Raw genomic sequence first — 17,454 nt, forward strand, 5'->3', positions numbered from 1 at the left:
ACTGTGGACCTTATGCTATCTAATGAATACAGCACAGGTCAGATTGCTTGCAATTCGCAAAGGCACAGAAAAGCATGGAATAACCCCTTGATGAGACAACCTGAAGCAAGGCAGTTTTAAAAGAACCAAACTCTAGAGGCGCCTTGGTGGCTCAGTTGGTTAAGCGTCCGACTTCGGCTCAGGTCATGATCTCGTGGTCTGTGAGTTCGAGCCCCCCGTCGGGCTCTGTGCTGACAGCTCAGAGCCTGGAACCTGTTTTGGATTCTGTCTCCCTCTCTCTCTGACCCTCCCCCGTTCATGCTCTGTCTCTGTCTCAAAAATAAATAAACGTTAAACAAAAAAATTTAAAAGAACCAAACTCTAAAGTGATATGTAGTAGAGCTTTGATCACAAGGGATATATTCCTAGCACCTTTCAGAATCTTCTAATCATTGAACACTACTACAGCAAACCAAACTCTGTAGTAAAATTTCCGTGTGGTAAGTAGAAAAAAAATAAAGCTGTATTGACGAGCTGATGCTAGGAATTCAATTAGACTCATTCATTGGCTCGCATGTGCCTGTCAATTACCTGTGATTCACATTTGTATCTCAGCAGAATCTGAAACTATTTAACTGGTTTTAATCCTTTGGAGTTGTGTACAAATAGTTGAGACCACACATGTCAGATCTTTGAATGCCAAATGTCTTCTGTACTTTCTTTTATTATCATCATAGTCTTTGCATCAAGATACATAGCAATGATAGCAGGTTTCTTTTTAAAGCTTAGTATTAAATATTAAATATCTTTCCCCATTTTAATTTTACATTACTCTGCCAAGAAAAAAACAAAATTAAAAGTCAAGTTACTTGAAGCCTGGACACACTTCCATGATTAGCCGGGCTATGTAAAAGTTGGTGGCTGTGTTCTTCCTGCTGTAAAAGCAGATCCAGGCCCTAGAAAGATGGGACCAGGTTCTAATTGTTTTTGAAAAGTGTGCTACAAAAATGGATGGCCTGTTATAAGCCAGGTTACAAAGTAAGGATGGGGGTAAGGAAGGGACATTTTCCTCCAGAAACAGGATTTCTGAAGAGTCCCAGTCCATCATTTTTTCCCAAAATGGCTGGAGGAGGGGTAAAATCTCAACATGAGCTTCGAAGTACTGTCTCTGTGAGGGGACGGTAGTTGCTTTGCCAACGAGGGGGACTGCTGAGGCGGGGCATGTCTGAGTCGGACCATCCCCACCCTCCTCAGCTAGGGAAATGGAGAGTCTGTTGCCCAGTGGGTGTGAAAGTGGGCTGAAGCTTGGTTGGTACTGAATTCTCTACGAGGTTTCTTCTAGAAACAGACAACTCAGACTCTTCCTCTCACATCAACAAAGAAGTTATTTTTAAAAGCACTTGGGAAGTTCCTCCTCCACCCCTCAGGTGGGAAGGCTCAGAGAAGGGAGTCATCAGTACAGCCCCCCTCCAGGCCGTAACGGAATTCTTGAAGGTTGGAGACCCCGTAGAAGTGGACAAAGGCTGCTGCCACCACCAGGACATGGAAAATCTGATGAGACTGGAACTGCAAGGGTAACAAGAGAAGAGCCTTTAGGACAGTGGCAAGGAGAGATTAGAAGTAAGTAGCAGAAAGCAGTCTCCTCCTTGAAAACATTTTTTTTTTTGTATCATAAAAGTGGTATTTGCGTTGCAGAAAAATTTTTAAAATCTTATCGGCGATATGTCAAAATGGTAACCTTGGTTATTTCCCTGCCACGTACATATATGCACCCCCAAGCACTACCCGATCTCCGTGTCTCTCACCGCCTTTTACTCAGACCTGTAACTGTGGCTGCTCTCATTCACCATCACAGGCCCTTCTGGAAGAGTCATCTCTTACCCATATGTCAAATTTTCCAGGAAAGAAGCGCTCGGGAATTCGAGCAGCATAAAGGCCAGCTCCGGTGATGTACATCACAGCCATGAGGAAGAACCAGCCCATCTGGCCCACTGTGGTGGCCTTGACAAAGCCCTCAGCAATAGTAAAGTGCATGGTGGGCACAACACCGCTCAAGCCAAGTCCCAGGAACACCCCTGAATAAAGCAGAGAGACGACCGTCAAGCAAGGAAGCATCCACTACACGGAAGGCACTGTTGTCTTTCTCCGGAATTCAGATGTTTAGTATGACAATTAGCTATCTTCCATGTTTAGGAAATTGAGCCCCTTGATGGATAACAGCAGACATTTCGTCAACATCCAGAATGGGAAGAAGGCTGTGTAAGTGCTAACATCGTTATTACCTTGTAAGGAGCACCAAGAGAAAATATTCCCCGTTCTTTACTATTTGTTAAGAAATGTGAAGCCTTACCAAAAAAAAAAAAAAAAAAAAAAGAGAGAGAGAGAGAGAGAAGAGAGAGAGGGAGAGAGCGAGAGAGAGCAAAGGCCATATCTATTAAAGCCCTCTGATGGCTGACTCAGACACAGAGCCTAAATGGCAAGGCTTCAGGCAGATGGCTTGCAAGTCAGAGGGAAGTTGGGCACGTTTTCCATTAAGATCATAAAAGATTTAAGTAACAGAACTCTGACCTCCTGGGTAGACAGACACACCCAGATCGGAAGTTGTCAAGGCTGCAGGGACACACGAGTAGGTTAAGAGGAAGGGAAGAATGGGTGTTTGTCTCCACACCACCACACTACACATAACTGGAGGGCAGGGACGACCTTCTGCGTTTCTGTGGATGCCCTTGTTAAAGCACGGTGCCTTATTCTTTAACTTCTTTAACTTATTCTTTTAACTGAAGGTTAAAACACAGCAGACATGAAGTCCAAAGGGCCTAAAAACTAGCGGCAACTCGTGTGTTGCTTCCAGAATAAAGCTTAAAAGGGGTGTCCAGATGAGCCAACACAAAGATGTGTATGCTGACGGCTGCTACAGACGTTGTGACCAGTGTTTACGCTCAAGGTACTTTTTCGTTCACCAAACCCAGTCTTCCATTCCCTCAGGAAAAATAACTCCAGGTGTTTGAATTTTAATCCCTTGGTTTGAGTGCTTAGGACTCAGGTCATTAAAATGACCATGCTCTGTGCATCTTTTAGTTTTCTGAAACCAAATTTAAGAGTAGTCATTTTTATACTTGCAGTGGATCGATCAGCTTGGTGACCAGGTGTCCTGTCACCTAGCATGCCACTGAAACAGTCTGAAACATGGGGGAGAACTGAACTTTGAAAATCCACGGTGTTTTGAAGGTTAAACACAAGTCCGGGTTCAGCTGGGCTCCCCAAACTGCAAACCACAGGGCCCAGGGTTGAGCCTATTAGGCCCAAGGCCCAAATACAAATGAGGTTTACACTAGGGCTTCCTACCCACCTGCTCTTGTCTGCCGGTGCTTAGGAGTGGCAAACCGGTCCCACTGTGCCACAATGATGGCAGAGATGCCCAGGACACAGACGATGGAGAGGTAGATGAGCCGTGGCTGTGGGGAGCAGTAGAAGGAGTAATAGAGCCAGGGGACAAAGCTCCCCATAATCAGTAGAGCAATCCCTGAATAATCCAGTCTAAAAAAGAGCCACAAAAATGAAATGAATCAGTGGGAGAAAGGAAGACATCCTATGGCTTGTTTAACTTGTTCTTTCTGTTCACCTGCTCCCAGATCTGACCATTCTGTCTCCCTCATTTCCCATATAATCCCATACATACATTTCCCATACAATCCTATATCCTGGATCAAACACCCACCAGGTCAAGCACGTCTGTTTTGCAATGGAAAAGTTTCTACGAACCCCTGATCACAGGACTTCATCCCTTCCCTCAGTTGTGGGCAGCCATATCTCCCCCTAGTGGATACTTCGATTTAGGAGTTCTGTCACAATTCCCTGATTCCCAGCTTTCCATTCACAAAGGGCTCTGAACGTCCTCCCTTCAGTTCTGATTAAGTTGAGTTCCTAAAACAAAACCCTTAAATTGGGAGTATTCTTAAGAGGTACTGTTTTGACTTAGTCGACTTTTTTAACGATAAAAATGTATACCAGTGTTACAGGAAAAACAAAACAACCCACCATCACAACCAAAACCACCACCACCACCAAGCAAATAAACAGAACTCCGGGGGGCGCCTGGGTGGCTCAGTCGGTTGAGGGTCCAACTTCGGCTCAGGTCATGATCTCGGGGGTTCGTGAGTTCGAGCCCCATGTCGCGGGCTCTGTGCTGACAGCTCAGAGCCCGGAGCCTGCTTGGGATTCTGTGTCTCCCTCTCTCTCTGCCTCTCCCCCGCTCACGCTGTCTCTCTCTGTCTCTCAAAAATGAATAAACATTGAAAAAAAATTAAAAACACAAAAACAACAAACAGAACTCCGGGCGCAGCGTGGGGGAATATGAAAAGCGTTAGATGAGGGGCATCTGGGGCTGCCAGAGTGCCTGGGCAGCACAGATAAGCTTAACTTGACTGGTGGGTAGGAACGCTGGCAGAATGAAGCATGGAACACTGCCACACCCTGCCGGGCCAACAGGAAGGCCAGATAGTACTGGGCATGTGCTCGAAGAGCAGCCCACTGGCACCCCAAGTTTACAAAAGGACAGTGCTGCACGGGTAAAAAATATGTTCCACACTCGGGTTCTATCAGTTGCGGAGGCTGTGGGGCATTTTTCCATGAAGGATTTAAGAGAAAAACTGTACCACCTTACTATGCCCACAAAATAGAAAGCCTTTCCTCTGGCCCGTCAATCAGGGAACCTTCGGGAGTTATTGGCGTTTCCACTACCCAGTCAGCCCTCCAGTCACAACACGTTGACAGTCGCATGTGGTCTTTCCCTCCTGATGTTCTTTCAACTCACTTGGAAAAAGTCCGAGAGACTTTCTCTGAATGACAATAGACGGTGTGAAAGAGCCAGGAGAAGCTGAGACAGAGCACTGCACCCAAAAAGAACATCCCAAAAACCACCTTCTCCTGTAGAGGGGCCATGAAGTACATATTTGGTCTGAGCATGGTCAAGATTCCCAAAAAGAGAAACAGCACAAAACCTGCAGGAGGGAAAAGAAAAAAAAAAAAAAGCCTAAGGAAAAAGAGAGTACGTGCACTTTTGACAGTTGATGGCATTAAATCAGTACTAAAGCTACAAGGGTTGAGCTGTGGGAACCGCAGTCTAAAATTTCAGGAGAAAATGGCAACAGTCGTAGAAACCCTGACTAAAAGAGCACTTTTTTTTTTTTTTTTTGAAATACCAGCATTTTGTTTTGACAGCAGGAATTTATGAAGTCGAAGGGTCTGCCTCCATCGAGGACAGTTCTGCCAGGGATCACATGAGAACATCTGGTTCTAATTTCTTTTCCGGGTTCTAGGCCTTCCTCCTCTCGTCTCAGAGATCATGATCGAGGATCAATCCATCAGAACAGCTTTGCCCTTTTTCCGACCCATGGACAAAGGCTATACAATCCCTTGAGATTTGAGAAGACAAAAACAATGGGTATTTCCCCCACCCAGATCACTCACCAAGCAGATGGGTCCAGATGTTGCCAGTTTCTGTATGGATGCGGAAAATGCTCTTGAAGCAAGCCCGGAAGGAGGGCATCGGCGGTCTGTGGCCATGTAGCAGGTAGTCATTGTCCTTCAGCCAGTCGGGGAGTACGTCATATGGGATGACCCTCCAGCGTCCCTCCCAGACCTGGAATACATACACACTCTCTAAGAAGGGTCCCAAAGGAGGCCAGTCTCTCCAGGCACAAGGGGCGAAGGACAGCCAGTCTAGGAGAATGTCAAGCATGCTTTGGGTGGTCCTAGGTAACAGGGAATCAGCCAAGACAGAGTGTCAATGAGGCTATCACAGTACTGTGTATCTCGACCAATTTTTGTTAATGCCTTTGTTCTTCGTTCTGTTAGTTTTTCTGGATGTGGTTTAGATTAAGCATATCTCAATCTTTAAAATTTCAAAATTAATACAGTGAGTGAAAACAAAGAAATAGAAATGAAATATATGGTTTCAAAAAACATACTTTTTTTGCCCTCCTCTGCGCCTCTACTCCAGGGGATTCTGGTTGACCCCTGCTCGATCCTTTCCCCCCAGTAGATTCTAAGTCCTCCTTAGGTTGAGACTGTGTCTTTTTAGAGCAGTGATTCTTAACCCAGGGCACATGGACAATGGACAGAATGCAGGGAGTGGATGGAAATTTGGATGGCAAGAAATTATTTTTATTTTCACTCACCTCTAACTGAAATCTAACGTTTCTTTGAATTATAAATGTGAACAACAAAGCCCAGTAGTTCTAGACCTTTTGACTGTCACCCCCAGAAATCATAGATATTTTCATACATTAGCTTTGCAGATACCAAAATATTGTTATTCTTCACCGCTTAGAAATTATAAATTTAAATAAAATACGTTATCATTTTCCATGAATGCATATTTAATGTGTTCGTAAAGGAGGCCCACATGAAAATTTTAAGTTTTAAAAATTAAAAAATTCTGATGACTGCCAAAGGGATCCATGGCCAAAAAAAAAAAAAAAAAAAGAAGAAGAAGCTAAGAACTTCTGTTTTAGAATATATTTTGAACAACGTCTAACATGGTAGGCAATACAGATTCAGGCATAAAAGTTCTTCAATCCAATGCATGTTTGCCAGCTGGGAGCATCCCCAGGAAGCCTGCCGTCCTTCTCCTTCCAGAACAGAAGCCAGCGGGCTGTACCTTATACACAAACTCCTCCATCTTCTCCATGGCGTGGTGGGCTTGCAGGGGAAGCGTCAGTACCCGCACTTCCTCCTCCTCTTCCTGGGGCACTGGGCATGCTTGCTCTTCTTCAGCCTGTAGGGGGAAAAAAAAAACCAAAACCCCCCAAAACAATCCTAAGAGTCATCTCATAAATGGTGCTATTCCAGATCAGAAAGATCCAGAGAAACCCAAGCTGAACGCTTTCTGCCTAGCTTCTCTCCTATACATAGGGCCTTGCGGCTTTTTTCTCTAAAAACATGACAGTGAGTTTATAACACTATAGTTCAAGCTTTATTAATACTTGGTACAGGCTGGGGTGGATGCTCAATTCAGCAGGCAGGAGACAGACTGATGGGGACTGACATCAAAGCGATATCGGACTGGCACGTCAGTCCTACCTGTTCTTTAAGTCGGGACAGCCCATCCTTACCTCTTGGACAGTGGTTCTCAACTGTCCCCCATTTCCCAAATGTTTCTCTATTCCAGACCACTGAATTCTCAAAACAATGGAAAAGACAGAGTCGCAGAGATTCCCTTAACAATTTAAATCTGTTCCTAGTTCCCTGTGCACTGACTCTGGGGATTATATCATGACGGAAACTTTGTATTCCTAGCAGCTCCCAGAGGTATCAGGGCCTTCAAACTTGGTTCTGTAGAAAGCAGCAGCACTGAGTCCTGTACCCCAAGGAAGCTTGACATAAAACATGCACACGGGTGAGCACTCCCCTATCAGGGAGAGAGACTTTTCTCTCAGTCCCAAGGCTCCAAACCATGGAGATGGAAAGCCTGGAGGTTCAGCTCCTTCTCTGGGCTATTCTCTTTCTCTCTCCTGTTGATGGGCCCTGGGAAACAAATGGTCCCTCTTAAACTTTGTGATGTAGATTCCTGTTTGCCTACCCCAATGTCCATTCTCTCTCTCTTCCTCAGTAAAAAGGTCCTTGGTTTTACGCAGGGTGGCAATGTTACTGTGATTTTACTCAGGCCGAGTGAAGAGGTCTAAAGTCCAGTGCAGCTAAATAGAATGATGTAACTAAGATCTGGCCTATGGGCTGTAAATGGAAGTGTTGTGAGGTACTTCCAGAAAGGGTGGGCCCTTCTCCTCTTTCCCCTTATTCATTTTTGAGAGTAGTGAGCAAGAGAGTGAGTAGGGGAGGGGCAGAGAGAGAAGGAGATAGAGAATCCCAAGCAGGCTCCGCGTGGTCAGCGCAGAGTCCTATGTGGGACTTGAACTCACTACTGTGAGATCACGACCTGAGCCGAAATCAAGAATCGGACGCTTAACTGACTGAGCCACCCAGGCGCCCCCTTCCCCCTTCCTCTTTTGTAGTGGCTCGTAGGTGGATGTGATGGGTAACATTAAGAATGAAGGAGGAGTGGGGCACCTGGGTGGCTCAGTCGGTTGGGCGTCCGACTTTGGCTCAGGTCATGATCTCACGGTTCGTGGGTTCGAGCCCCGCATCGGGCTCTGTGCTGACAGCTCGGAGCCTGGAGCCTGCTTCAGATTCTGTGCCTCCCTCTCTCTCTGCCCCAACCCACTCGCATTCTGTCTCTGTCTCTCTCAAAAATAAATAAACATTAAAAAAATTAAAAAAAAAAAAAAAGATACGGATAATACAGTATGATAAGGACTGGGATAGAGATACTCCCAGGGTGCTATGGTTCCGCCTTTGGGAAGAGAGGGGAGATCGTAAAAAAGTGGAGACTGACACAGGCCTAATGAGAGGTTCTGATCAAAAGAATGACTCCTGGGAAGACAACTTACTTTGGTTGGGTTGGCAATGGCCCGTTTGCCCTTCTCTTCTAGCAGGGGTCCCAGTTCAGCCAGCTCCACTGTGTCCGTTTCCCTGTTACTGGCAGGAGCCCCATTGCCCTGTGCCACCACAGATCCTTTGTGAGAAGACATCTGGCTGGTACCTCAATCCCCTGCAGCTTCAGCTTGGGGATAGGTTGGGGTCTCTCAGCCCCAGGGGGCAGAGATCTCCCTGTGGTGGTAAACACTAAAAGCAAACACAAACATGAAGGGTATTGAGAATTGATTCCTCTTACAGTTTCATATCCGCGAGTCGACACTGAGTAAGACACAGCTAATCAACGCACATCCTGTCTCCAATTCTGAAGGCCAGTTAACTGCTAAATTCAAGTCCATTCCTTGTTCTCCCTCTTTAATATTAGTCTTTACTCAGAACTTCACTAATCTGACAGATAAGGTTGAAAATGTAACATCTGGTTGCTTGTCTTCAAAGGATCTGTGGTTATGGTACCAAACTGTCACCAGGAAAATCAGCTACTCACCTGCAACCCCCTCTCACAAGTGTGGAGCCCATTTAGTGAGGAGAGTCTAGCCTACCATTCCCAAAGCAATTCTGCCCAAGAAACACTTGGTTCTGAGAATGAGGAGCAAAAATATGAAGCCAGCCCCTTGAACAACACGGGTTTGAACTGCATGGGTCCACTTATATGCAGATTTTCCTCAGTACATATATGTACAGTAATGTGAATGTAAATATATTTTCTCTTCCTCATGATTGTCTTAATATCATTTTCTTTTTTCCAGCTTACTATATTGCAAGAATACAGCATATACTACATATAACATACAAAATATGTGTTAATCAACTGTTTATATTATTGGTAAGACTTCTGGTCAACAGTAGGCTATTAGTAGTTAACTTTTGGGGAAGTCAAAAGTTATTATGTGGATTTTCAACTGTGCAGGGGTCAGTGCCCCTAACCTCTGTGTTGTTCAAGGGTCATCTATACTTCAAGACCACCCGAGCCGTAGAAATAAATTAAATGCCAACTGAACTCAGTTGGGCTTTATCTACAAATGCTCTGACAAATGTGCCTTGCATGCAGAAGGAACTTGGTTGAGAGCTAGATGCCCGGGGGTTAATTTCTCTGCGATGTCTAATTCCATTGTAGGATTATAGCCTGGGTTCAACATTTGTATAACAAGGTTTCATCACAATCTCTCCTTAAAGCAAGCAATAACTTACCTGGAAGCAGGAAGTTGAAGACAAGGAGGCAGCCCCAGCCTTGCCCTTTGCCACACACATACCAAACAACCGGCTCAGCAAGAGCTTGTCCCCACCACCACTGCTCATCATCTAAGCGCCACTCAAATTAGTCTTTCAGAAACTAGAGACAGGCACACAAATCCTTAACCAGAGAAACCTAGAACTCAGTTTTCTAGGAAAAACTTCAAACACTTGAGGTTCTCCTGAGTTGGACTTCAGGGAGTAGTCTTTCAATCAGGCCTCAGGGAGATGAAAATATGAAAATGATATCGAAAAAGAGAGGAAAAGTGCCCAAAGATGTCCGTCATCTTGTAAATTACTAGTCGAACCCCTCCCCCCACAACAAAGGAGTTTATTACTCCTAGCAATAGTAATGACCAGCATATTCGCATTTTTATGCACTGGTTATCCAAACCCAATAACCACAGGGCCAAACAATACCTGCACAGGGAGTGGGCTGCACTACCAGAGAGGAAATTTAAGCTTAGGGAATCCAACCCTTTTATAGTAGGCAGTAATCACCACTGCTTGTGAGAGACATTGTATCTATCTCCCACCACTGTTCACTATATAAACATCTTTGATATCTTTTTTTGTTTCAAGTTTTTATTTAAATCCCGTGTGTGTGTGTGTGTGTGTGTGTGTGTGTGTGTGTGTGTGGTGTGTGTGTTTTTAAACATCTTTGATATCTGTACCAGTTCTCTTTTCATCCAAGACCGATTACAGTTCCTTCTCGGGGATTACAATTGGATATATGTAGTCAGATGAGGGCAGTCCTCAGGTTTCAAAAGTCATGCTATGCTCAACTCACAAGCACAGCTGACAGCAACAGGCAAATCGAGTTCAAGAGAGCAAACAGTAACTCACTGTACAGCAGACCTTTATATGGTGTCAACACATAGACAGTTTTTCTTCCATGAAATGCGCAAGATTCTGACAAGACAGACGCCAGCCCGCAGCCATAGCGAACAACTGAGCCCAAGGTGAACAGGAAACTGAAGGCCCCTGAAAACCTCAGGAAATAGGCAATCCACATAAGAAACACTGGGAAATCTTTTTCAATAGGTTGACCGCAAAACATATTTCGTCAGAGTGAATAAACAGCTTTCCTCAGAAATAATTTATGCAAGAGGAAAAAAAAAAGTTTTGGGCCCTTTGGAGAGGTCTGAATAGGGGAATACACTTAGCTTAAAACACTGCTGCCAGCACTTTAGAGACAGGCCACAAGGCGAAAGAAAGAAAGAAAGAAAGAAAGAAAGAAAGAAAGAAAGAAAATACTCAGGTTCTGTGATATGTACCCTTGATTTTGGTCAGACCCTATACAGTATTTCAAAATGAATGAATGAATAGGGCAGCATTCTGGTCGGCAAGCATATGACTTATTAGCTTCTTGTCATTAGCTAAGGGTTTATGTACTTTTTCTTGTGCTTGTGGGGCTTTCTCCTTTTCCTCAGAGTAAGCCAATACATTCACTGAATATTTAACAAATATATTTAGCACTAGCACCCTAACGTATTCTAAGGCACTGTGCAAAATACCCAGTTGAACAAGTGTCTTCAAAGAGCCTTTAACCAGATGGCACAAGGTCATTTGTGACATGTACAAAATCAGCGATACAATTTCACTGTTCCAGGAGGGCAGTGGAGGGAGAGAACACATAACCTAGGATGGCCACACACTAAATTCAGTTATTTCAAATGCTGTGTAACTATTTCACTTGAGGCAATGAGAATAATATAGGCAAAGGTTTAAGTTGGGCAGGTAGGGTGAGAGACCCAATGCAGAATCCAGCTTGATATTCATTTCCTCATTTGATCCGCAAAGTTTTTATACCCTCAAGTCTAATGTTCTCCTAGGATGATCTCTGTCTCTTGGCCATCATTAGTCTTCTCGCTTTCAGCCCAAATCACTCTCTGTTAATTCTTCTGATTTCCCTCTAGCTCCTCTATCACTAGCTCCTACACCTCCCCTCAGCGTGGTCTTCTAGGCCCAGAGTCACTAAACGTAACAGACATCCTAGTTAACTCACAAACCAGCCAGCAGCGGCAACTCATCACACAAGATACGGCATCATGCATCATGTAAAGTACATACAATGGAGGTCAATGGAGATCACATCATCATAGTGAGCAAAGTCCATTGTCCGGTTTGGTCTTCTAAACTGTAGCAACACAGAGACAGGAAAGGGAGAGATAGGGATCGGAGGTCTGGCAAGAGAGGAGAGCAAATAACACGAGGACCTGGAAATACAACTTCTGATAGGGTGACCACTCATGAACAACCGGGGATGGTTACAAGCAAGTGTTTTTGTCTCTATTGTATAAAACCAGCATAAACCCTTAAGGTCTTAGGACTGATTCTGAGAACACTCATGTGCATCAAATATACTTCAGCTTTCTGCCAGCTTTCTACATCCTTATGTATTTTAGAGGAAATACATTTACCCTCAAACTCGCCACACCCAATATAGCAAATTATAACTGGGCCTAACTCCACTGAGTGCATTTTTGATGGGATTTCTTCAATTCAAGCTAATAAAATCTTTACCACTAAGCTTTCCAACTGGATAAACCTATGATATTAGAGAATAAAGCTGTGGAGGCAGGGAGGTGTTTGTGCTCCTATAAATAAGATAATCCTGTGCCACACTTGGGAAAGAACTGATTCTTAATCACCGGCCAGTTCTAGCTACAGTTTGTGTCCCTCACAGTTTCTGGAGACATTTATTCTGTGAGCCAGTTCTGTGAACCAGTTTCCCTCCTTCCCTGGAGTCAAAGGCATAAAGCTTCTTCTGGAAATTTTTAATCTAGAGTCCCCGGACCCTTAGAAATTCTGTGGCTAGGCATGGGTAGGCTCTATCTACGTCTGCCCGACTCTACTGTTCTAAAGCAAGATTACTCTAGCAATAAAGTCAAAGAACACAGCCATCTTCTCGATGCACGCCTCTGTTAGAGGTGGTTTCACAACCGTTGGGGGAAAAGTGAGTCAAGGCCAAGGCCTATGTTTGAAAATCACCAGATTGCAGTAATGGTGCCGTGGCTTTCTCACGGGAGGCTAAGTGTCACTGACTTAGAGTCTGAAGTGGAACATCACAATCTAACTTCCTTTGTAGCTGTTCTCCAGCTAGCCCAACAGAAGGAGTCTTTTTGATCCCAAACAGAGACAGAGAACCTTTTTCAAATGCCACGACAAAAAAAAAAAAAAAAAAAAAAAAAAAAAAAAAGCACACAGGCTTATGGAGTTGTATGCCAGTCCCTGTTTTTAATACCTGGCTTTTAGATACATGGTCGATACAGTTATACATCACAGCAGTCACTTTACAAGGTGTATCTCGGAAGCCCCAACCTAGATGCATGCCTAAAAGTCAATCAGTCGGAACTGGTTTGCCTACAGGGCACGTTCAAGGATCCTTTCAATCTAAGATAACTACAAACTTTACAAACATTAATCATGCCAACGTTTCTGAACAGGAGAAGGGGATTAACTCTGAGCACAGTGAGAGGAGCAAAATCCGGTGGGCAACATTAGAGATAAACGGACATTAAGGGAAAAATGTAATGACTCTGATGAGTATCCGTACTAGGAAAAAAAACAAACAAACAAAAACAAACACCATAATTAATAAAGCTTCTGGGTTTAAGGGTGACTGTTTAGTTCACCAGTGTGATTACAGGTAGATGGGACAGGATAATATAGCAAGAGTGTTAAAGAGTTTCAGTGTGGCTTTATAGCATAGGAGTCAAAGGAAATTTCCTAGGCAAACAGAGAACGAACTTAACTGGCCTAGAAAGAAGCACAAACTCTATCCTTTCTCCATCTGACAATATCTATTGATTATTTACAATGTACATGGCACTGTGGCTACAGAGATAAGGCAAAGGAGCATTAGAGGCCTAGCATGGTTGCTGACCTCTATTTTAAGAGGGGGCAATAATTTTTGTTTTCTACCAACATCCCTACAAGGCCAAACGTCAGTAAATGCTGGAGGAGAAGTTCAGAAGAAAAGTTCAAATTTAGTTGGAACGATCAGGAAAGGTTTTGTGGAAGATTTTAAGGAAGTATCTTGATAGGTAAAGATGGGACTAGTGGCCATTCCAGAAGCACACCTGGTATGAACCAAAGCAGGCTCGAAAGAACATAGTGCCCAGGGCAGTGAATAATCCATTTTTCTATAAGGGAATCTTCCAAAGGCAAAATGAGGCCAGACTGAAAAAACTGAAGATAGCCTAAAAGCCTACTTAAGGTGGTGCACTTTACCCATTCGCAATGGCGAGCCTAGTGATCCTTTCCTACTTGCAGGCAGAGTGGTCATTTATTTTTTAAATCCCTTCAGAATCATGTAAATTTTTTGGCCACTGAGAACAGAAGGCTTTCAGATTCTACTCTGCAAGTAGGTATATTCTGTGGAGGTCTACCTTAAAACCAAAGCTTTGAAGACCTAAAATCTCAAACATGAGATGGCATACATCGATGTGAGATTTCTGAGGTAATAAAATTCCGTTTTCCCCCAGTTTGGATTTTGCTCACATTTCAGCTTTTAGGATTACCTTAAATAAAGGTAAATTGTCCACTAATCTCCCTTTCTCTCCCAAGTCGAGGTGGGGACACTGTTACGGTTCGATCTGCCAAGGACTTGTGGTCGAGGACCCTGGGGGCTGCCCCTGCCACCAAAGGCTGAGAGAGGTGGTTCTGCGACCCGAGCCCGCACCCCCCACTCCCCACTTGCCTGGCGCAGCGGCCTTGGGAGCCGGCTTAGCTCTGGCCTGGCCCGTCTCGATACAGGGCCGGAATCCAGACGTCTCGACCTCCCACCGGGGCTGGGAACACTCGGCACTCACCGGGACTGTGGCAGTCGGGAGAAAGTCGGAGGACGAGCAGCCCACCCGCCCTTAAATTGTAGTGGAGGCCGCCTCGGAGGCGGCGCGAAGTGGGAGGGGCCGGAAATGTTTACAACCCCGACCGCAGAGTAGCCGGGAGGCGCGGCCGGCTCCTGGGTGGGGGTCTCGAGACCCTTGGGGCGTCTGGGCAAGTCAGTCCCAAGGGCTGTCCCAGCCTCAGGCCTGCGCCGAGGCTCCCGGGGGTTCCTGAGCTGCGGCCGGTCCCCGCACACCCGCTCGCCGCAGCAGCCGGGGGGAACTTACGGCCGGCAGGCGGGCTCTGCTGGGGGCCGCGATCCCCGGCGCTACATCCCGCGGCGCTGGAGGCGGCCTGCGGCCGAGCGGCCCCGGATCTTCAGCGCCTTCCCCGCGCCGGAAGGGGCGCGCGACCACTCGGCGTCACCTCCGTGGCCGCGTCACCTCCTCTCGGGTGCTCCCTCCTCCTCCTGACAGGCATTCCTCCCGCTTTTCCAATCACAGGCCCGGTCCCCTCGGCCACGCCTCCCGCTCGCGGGGTGCCGCCCCATCCGACCTGGCCCCGCCCCCTACGCGGCAGGCCCCACCTGCGAGGCCCTGTTTCCCGCGGCAGGCCCCGCCCCCTCGCTCCGCTCCAATCATGAACTCCTCCTCTAAAAGGACCACACCTCCAAGTCACTAACTGGAGCACGTGATAGAGAAGGAATTTCAGGGAATTAGATCGAGCCCTGCGAAGGAATGCCAAATTCCCTACCGTGCACCTTGTTCACTAAATTGGGAAAGTCCCTCCATTTCATCTGTTACCGATGCCAGTCATTTTATCTCCGAAAACACTTAATTCCTTCTTCAATCTCATGGTCCCTCCCTCCAATCCACAAATATTTATTGAAGCGCTTATCATGTGCTAGCACTGGGCTAGACTTAATTTTGGTTAGTTATTTCTGTTTGGAAACAGCGGAATTGTTTCTAAATAGTCTTGCTTGACGGCTCCCTGCTCCAGCTCCGTGTTCTCATATCGCAGCCAGAGTGGTGGCGCCAGAATGCATGTCGGGAGACTATTGGATGGTGCAGCCCTCATCTGAATCACAGAACGCAGAAACTTTGACGAGCTGTAAGTCAGTTCTTTCAATTCTCCCAAGGATAGTACATAGCTGGTGCTATTCTAGATGCTAAGAGAGAAGGTAATTTATTATAACCTTACATGGATGCCTAAAGCCAGTGGGATGAAATCTTTCGGTGCTGGTAAAAGCATGGGCTCAGGAGTCGGATAGAACCAAGTTTCGGGCCCTGACCAGCTTATGATCTTTAGAATGTTACTGAACCCCTCCAAATAAGAATGATCTCATCTGGAAAATGGCAATAAAATAGTGCTATTTCAGGGGCGCCTGGCTGGCTCAGTCAGTGGAGCACACAACTCTTGATCTCTGGGTTGTGAGTTCAAGCCCCACATTGGCTGTAGAGATTACTTAAAAAAAAAAAAAAAATCTTAAAAACATAGTGCTATGTCACTGGCTCTTGGATAGGATTAAACAAGATAATTTATGGAGGCTCTTAGTGTGATTCCTGGCAAAAGGTGAATGCTTCATAAATGTTAGCTATGTGTTGCCCACTGTATAATACCTCAGAAACTTCCATTGTTCACAGGATTTTTTTAAGTTTATTTATTTTTGAGGGAGAGAGAATCCAAAGCAGGCTCCATGCTCTCAGCGCAGAGTCTGACAAGGGGCTTGATACCACCAATCATGAGACCAGGACCTGAGCTGAAGTCCAGAGCCAGCCGCCCCCACAGCATTGAGTTTTAAATCTCTTCCTGGTAGTGTTACAAAGGCCTTTCTCAGCTGGCTCTCACCTACTCTCAGAACTCTTCCTCCTCTATTTTCCTTCTGGCATTTAGGCCTCAAAGAACTTCTCCTAGTTCTCCAAATGTGAACTTCTCTTTCATTCCTCCAGCCTTTTTCAAATGCTGATCCTTCTGCTAGATTGCCCTTCCCCCCATTCTCTGCTGCAAGATCCAAGCAATTTACAATGCTCAGTTCTGGGTTTGGCTTTGGACTGAGACAATCCTAGGTTCACATTCTGGCTCTGCCAGCCACTGACCGACTTCATGACTTTTGGCAAATCCTTAATCTTAGACTCACAGGATTATCATAAGGATTAAATTATATAGACAAGTACTTTGCACAGTATCTGTTACATGGCTAACTCAAAAATGTCTCTCTTTCTTCTCTGAATCTTTTCCAAAACCTTCCCATCTGCACCTTGTATCTCTACTATGCTATTAATCACACTGCACACAGTGTTATAATTGTTTATCACTTGCCAATCTTACTCTAGACTGAGTTCTTTGGGGATCGAAGACCAGTGTTGGTCATAATTGTGTCCTCAGGAACAAGCACAGTGCTTAGAAGGTGGCAGGTCCTTAGAATACATCCTGTTTGTATGTCGAGTGAATGAGGCAGAAACCCACGTAAGACAAGAAATGGTGAGCTTCTGTGTGGGAAATGCTCTTTGCTGGACTGCTTCACTATTTGAGCCTAACAATCCCTGTGCAAGATCTTTCTTTTTGGAAGTGAGGTGGCCAGGTGTATCCCACAGAGAACAGTGGCATACACATACGAGTTGATCGAGAAATGTTTGATGGAATACTCGTAACAATTTATTGACAACTCTGCTATATGGAGGGGTGAATTCTGGGGGTCCCACAAGCCTTTCTTTTGGGGCCCCAGGGAAAGCAACACATAGTTCCATGCAGAGAAACAGTGCTGACCTTCCTCTTGAGGCCATTTCATTGTTCTATCCCAATGGGACTAACAAAGAAGATCTGAAGAAGCTGCCCTAGTCTAAACCTGGGAGAAGTGGGTGGATTGTCAGAGCAGAGGAGAAGGGCAGTTAGGACAGATGGGCCTGGGGGTGGCCAAGC

General features: G+C 45.4%; 1 protein-coding gene across 3 annotated transcripts; it reads right to left on the bottom strand.

The window, feature by feature from the left end:
• Positions 1 to 668: 668 nt before the first annotated feature.
• Positions 669 to 14,996, bottom strand: ADIPOR1 (adiponectin receptor 1). Of its 3 annotated transcripts, none has more exons than XM_042925180.1 (8): positions 14,823 to 14,995; positions 8,427 to 8,661; positions 6,641 to 6,757; positions 5,449 to 5,620; positions 4,793 to 4,979; positions 3,329 to 3,516; positions 1,861 to 2,054; positions 669 to 1,545 (listed from the first exon to the last, which is right to left on the bottom strand). In XM_042925180.1, exons 2-8 carry the CDS (start codon positions 8,565 to 8,567, stop codon positions 1,417 to 1,419), a joined length of 1,128 nt encoding a protein of 375 aa, XP_042781114.1. In that variant the 5' UTR covers positions 8,568 to 8,661; positions 14,823 to 14,995; the 3' UTR covers positions 669 to 1,416. The 3 variants fall into 3 exon arrangements, with proteins under 3 accessions (XP_042781114.1, XP_042781115.1, XP_042781116.1); XM_042925181.1 differs by lacking the exon at positions 14,823 to 14,995 and adding an exon at positions 14,520 to 14,812; XM_042925182.1 differs by lacking the exon at positions 1,861 to 2,054 and having other exon boundaries at positions 14,823 to 14,996.
• Between the last annotated feature and the right edge of the window lie 2,458 nt (positions 14,997 to 17,454).

The sequence above is a fragment of the Panthera leo genome, chromosome F3 (assembly GCF_018350215.1).
Source record: "Panthera leo isolate Ple1 chromosome F3, P.leo_Ple1_pat1.1, whole genome shotgun sequence".
NCBI classification, from domain to species: Eukaryota; Metazoa; Chordata; class Mammalia; order Carnivora; family Felidae; genus Panthera; species Panthera leo.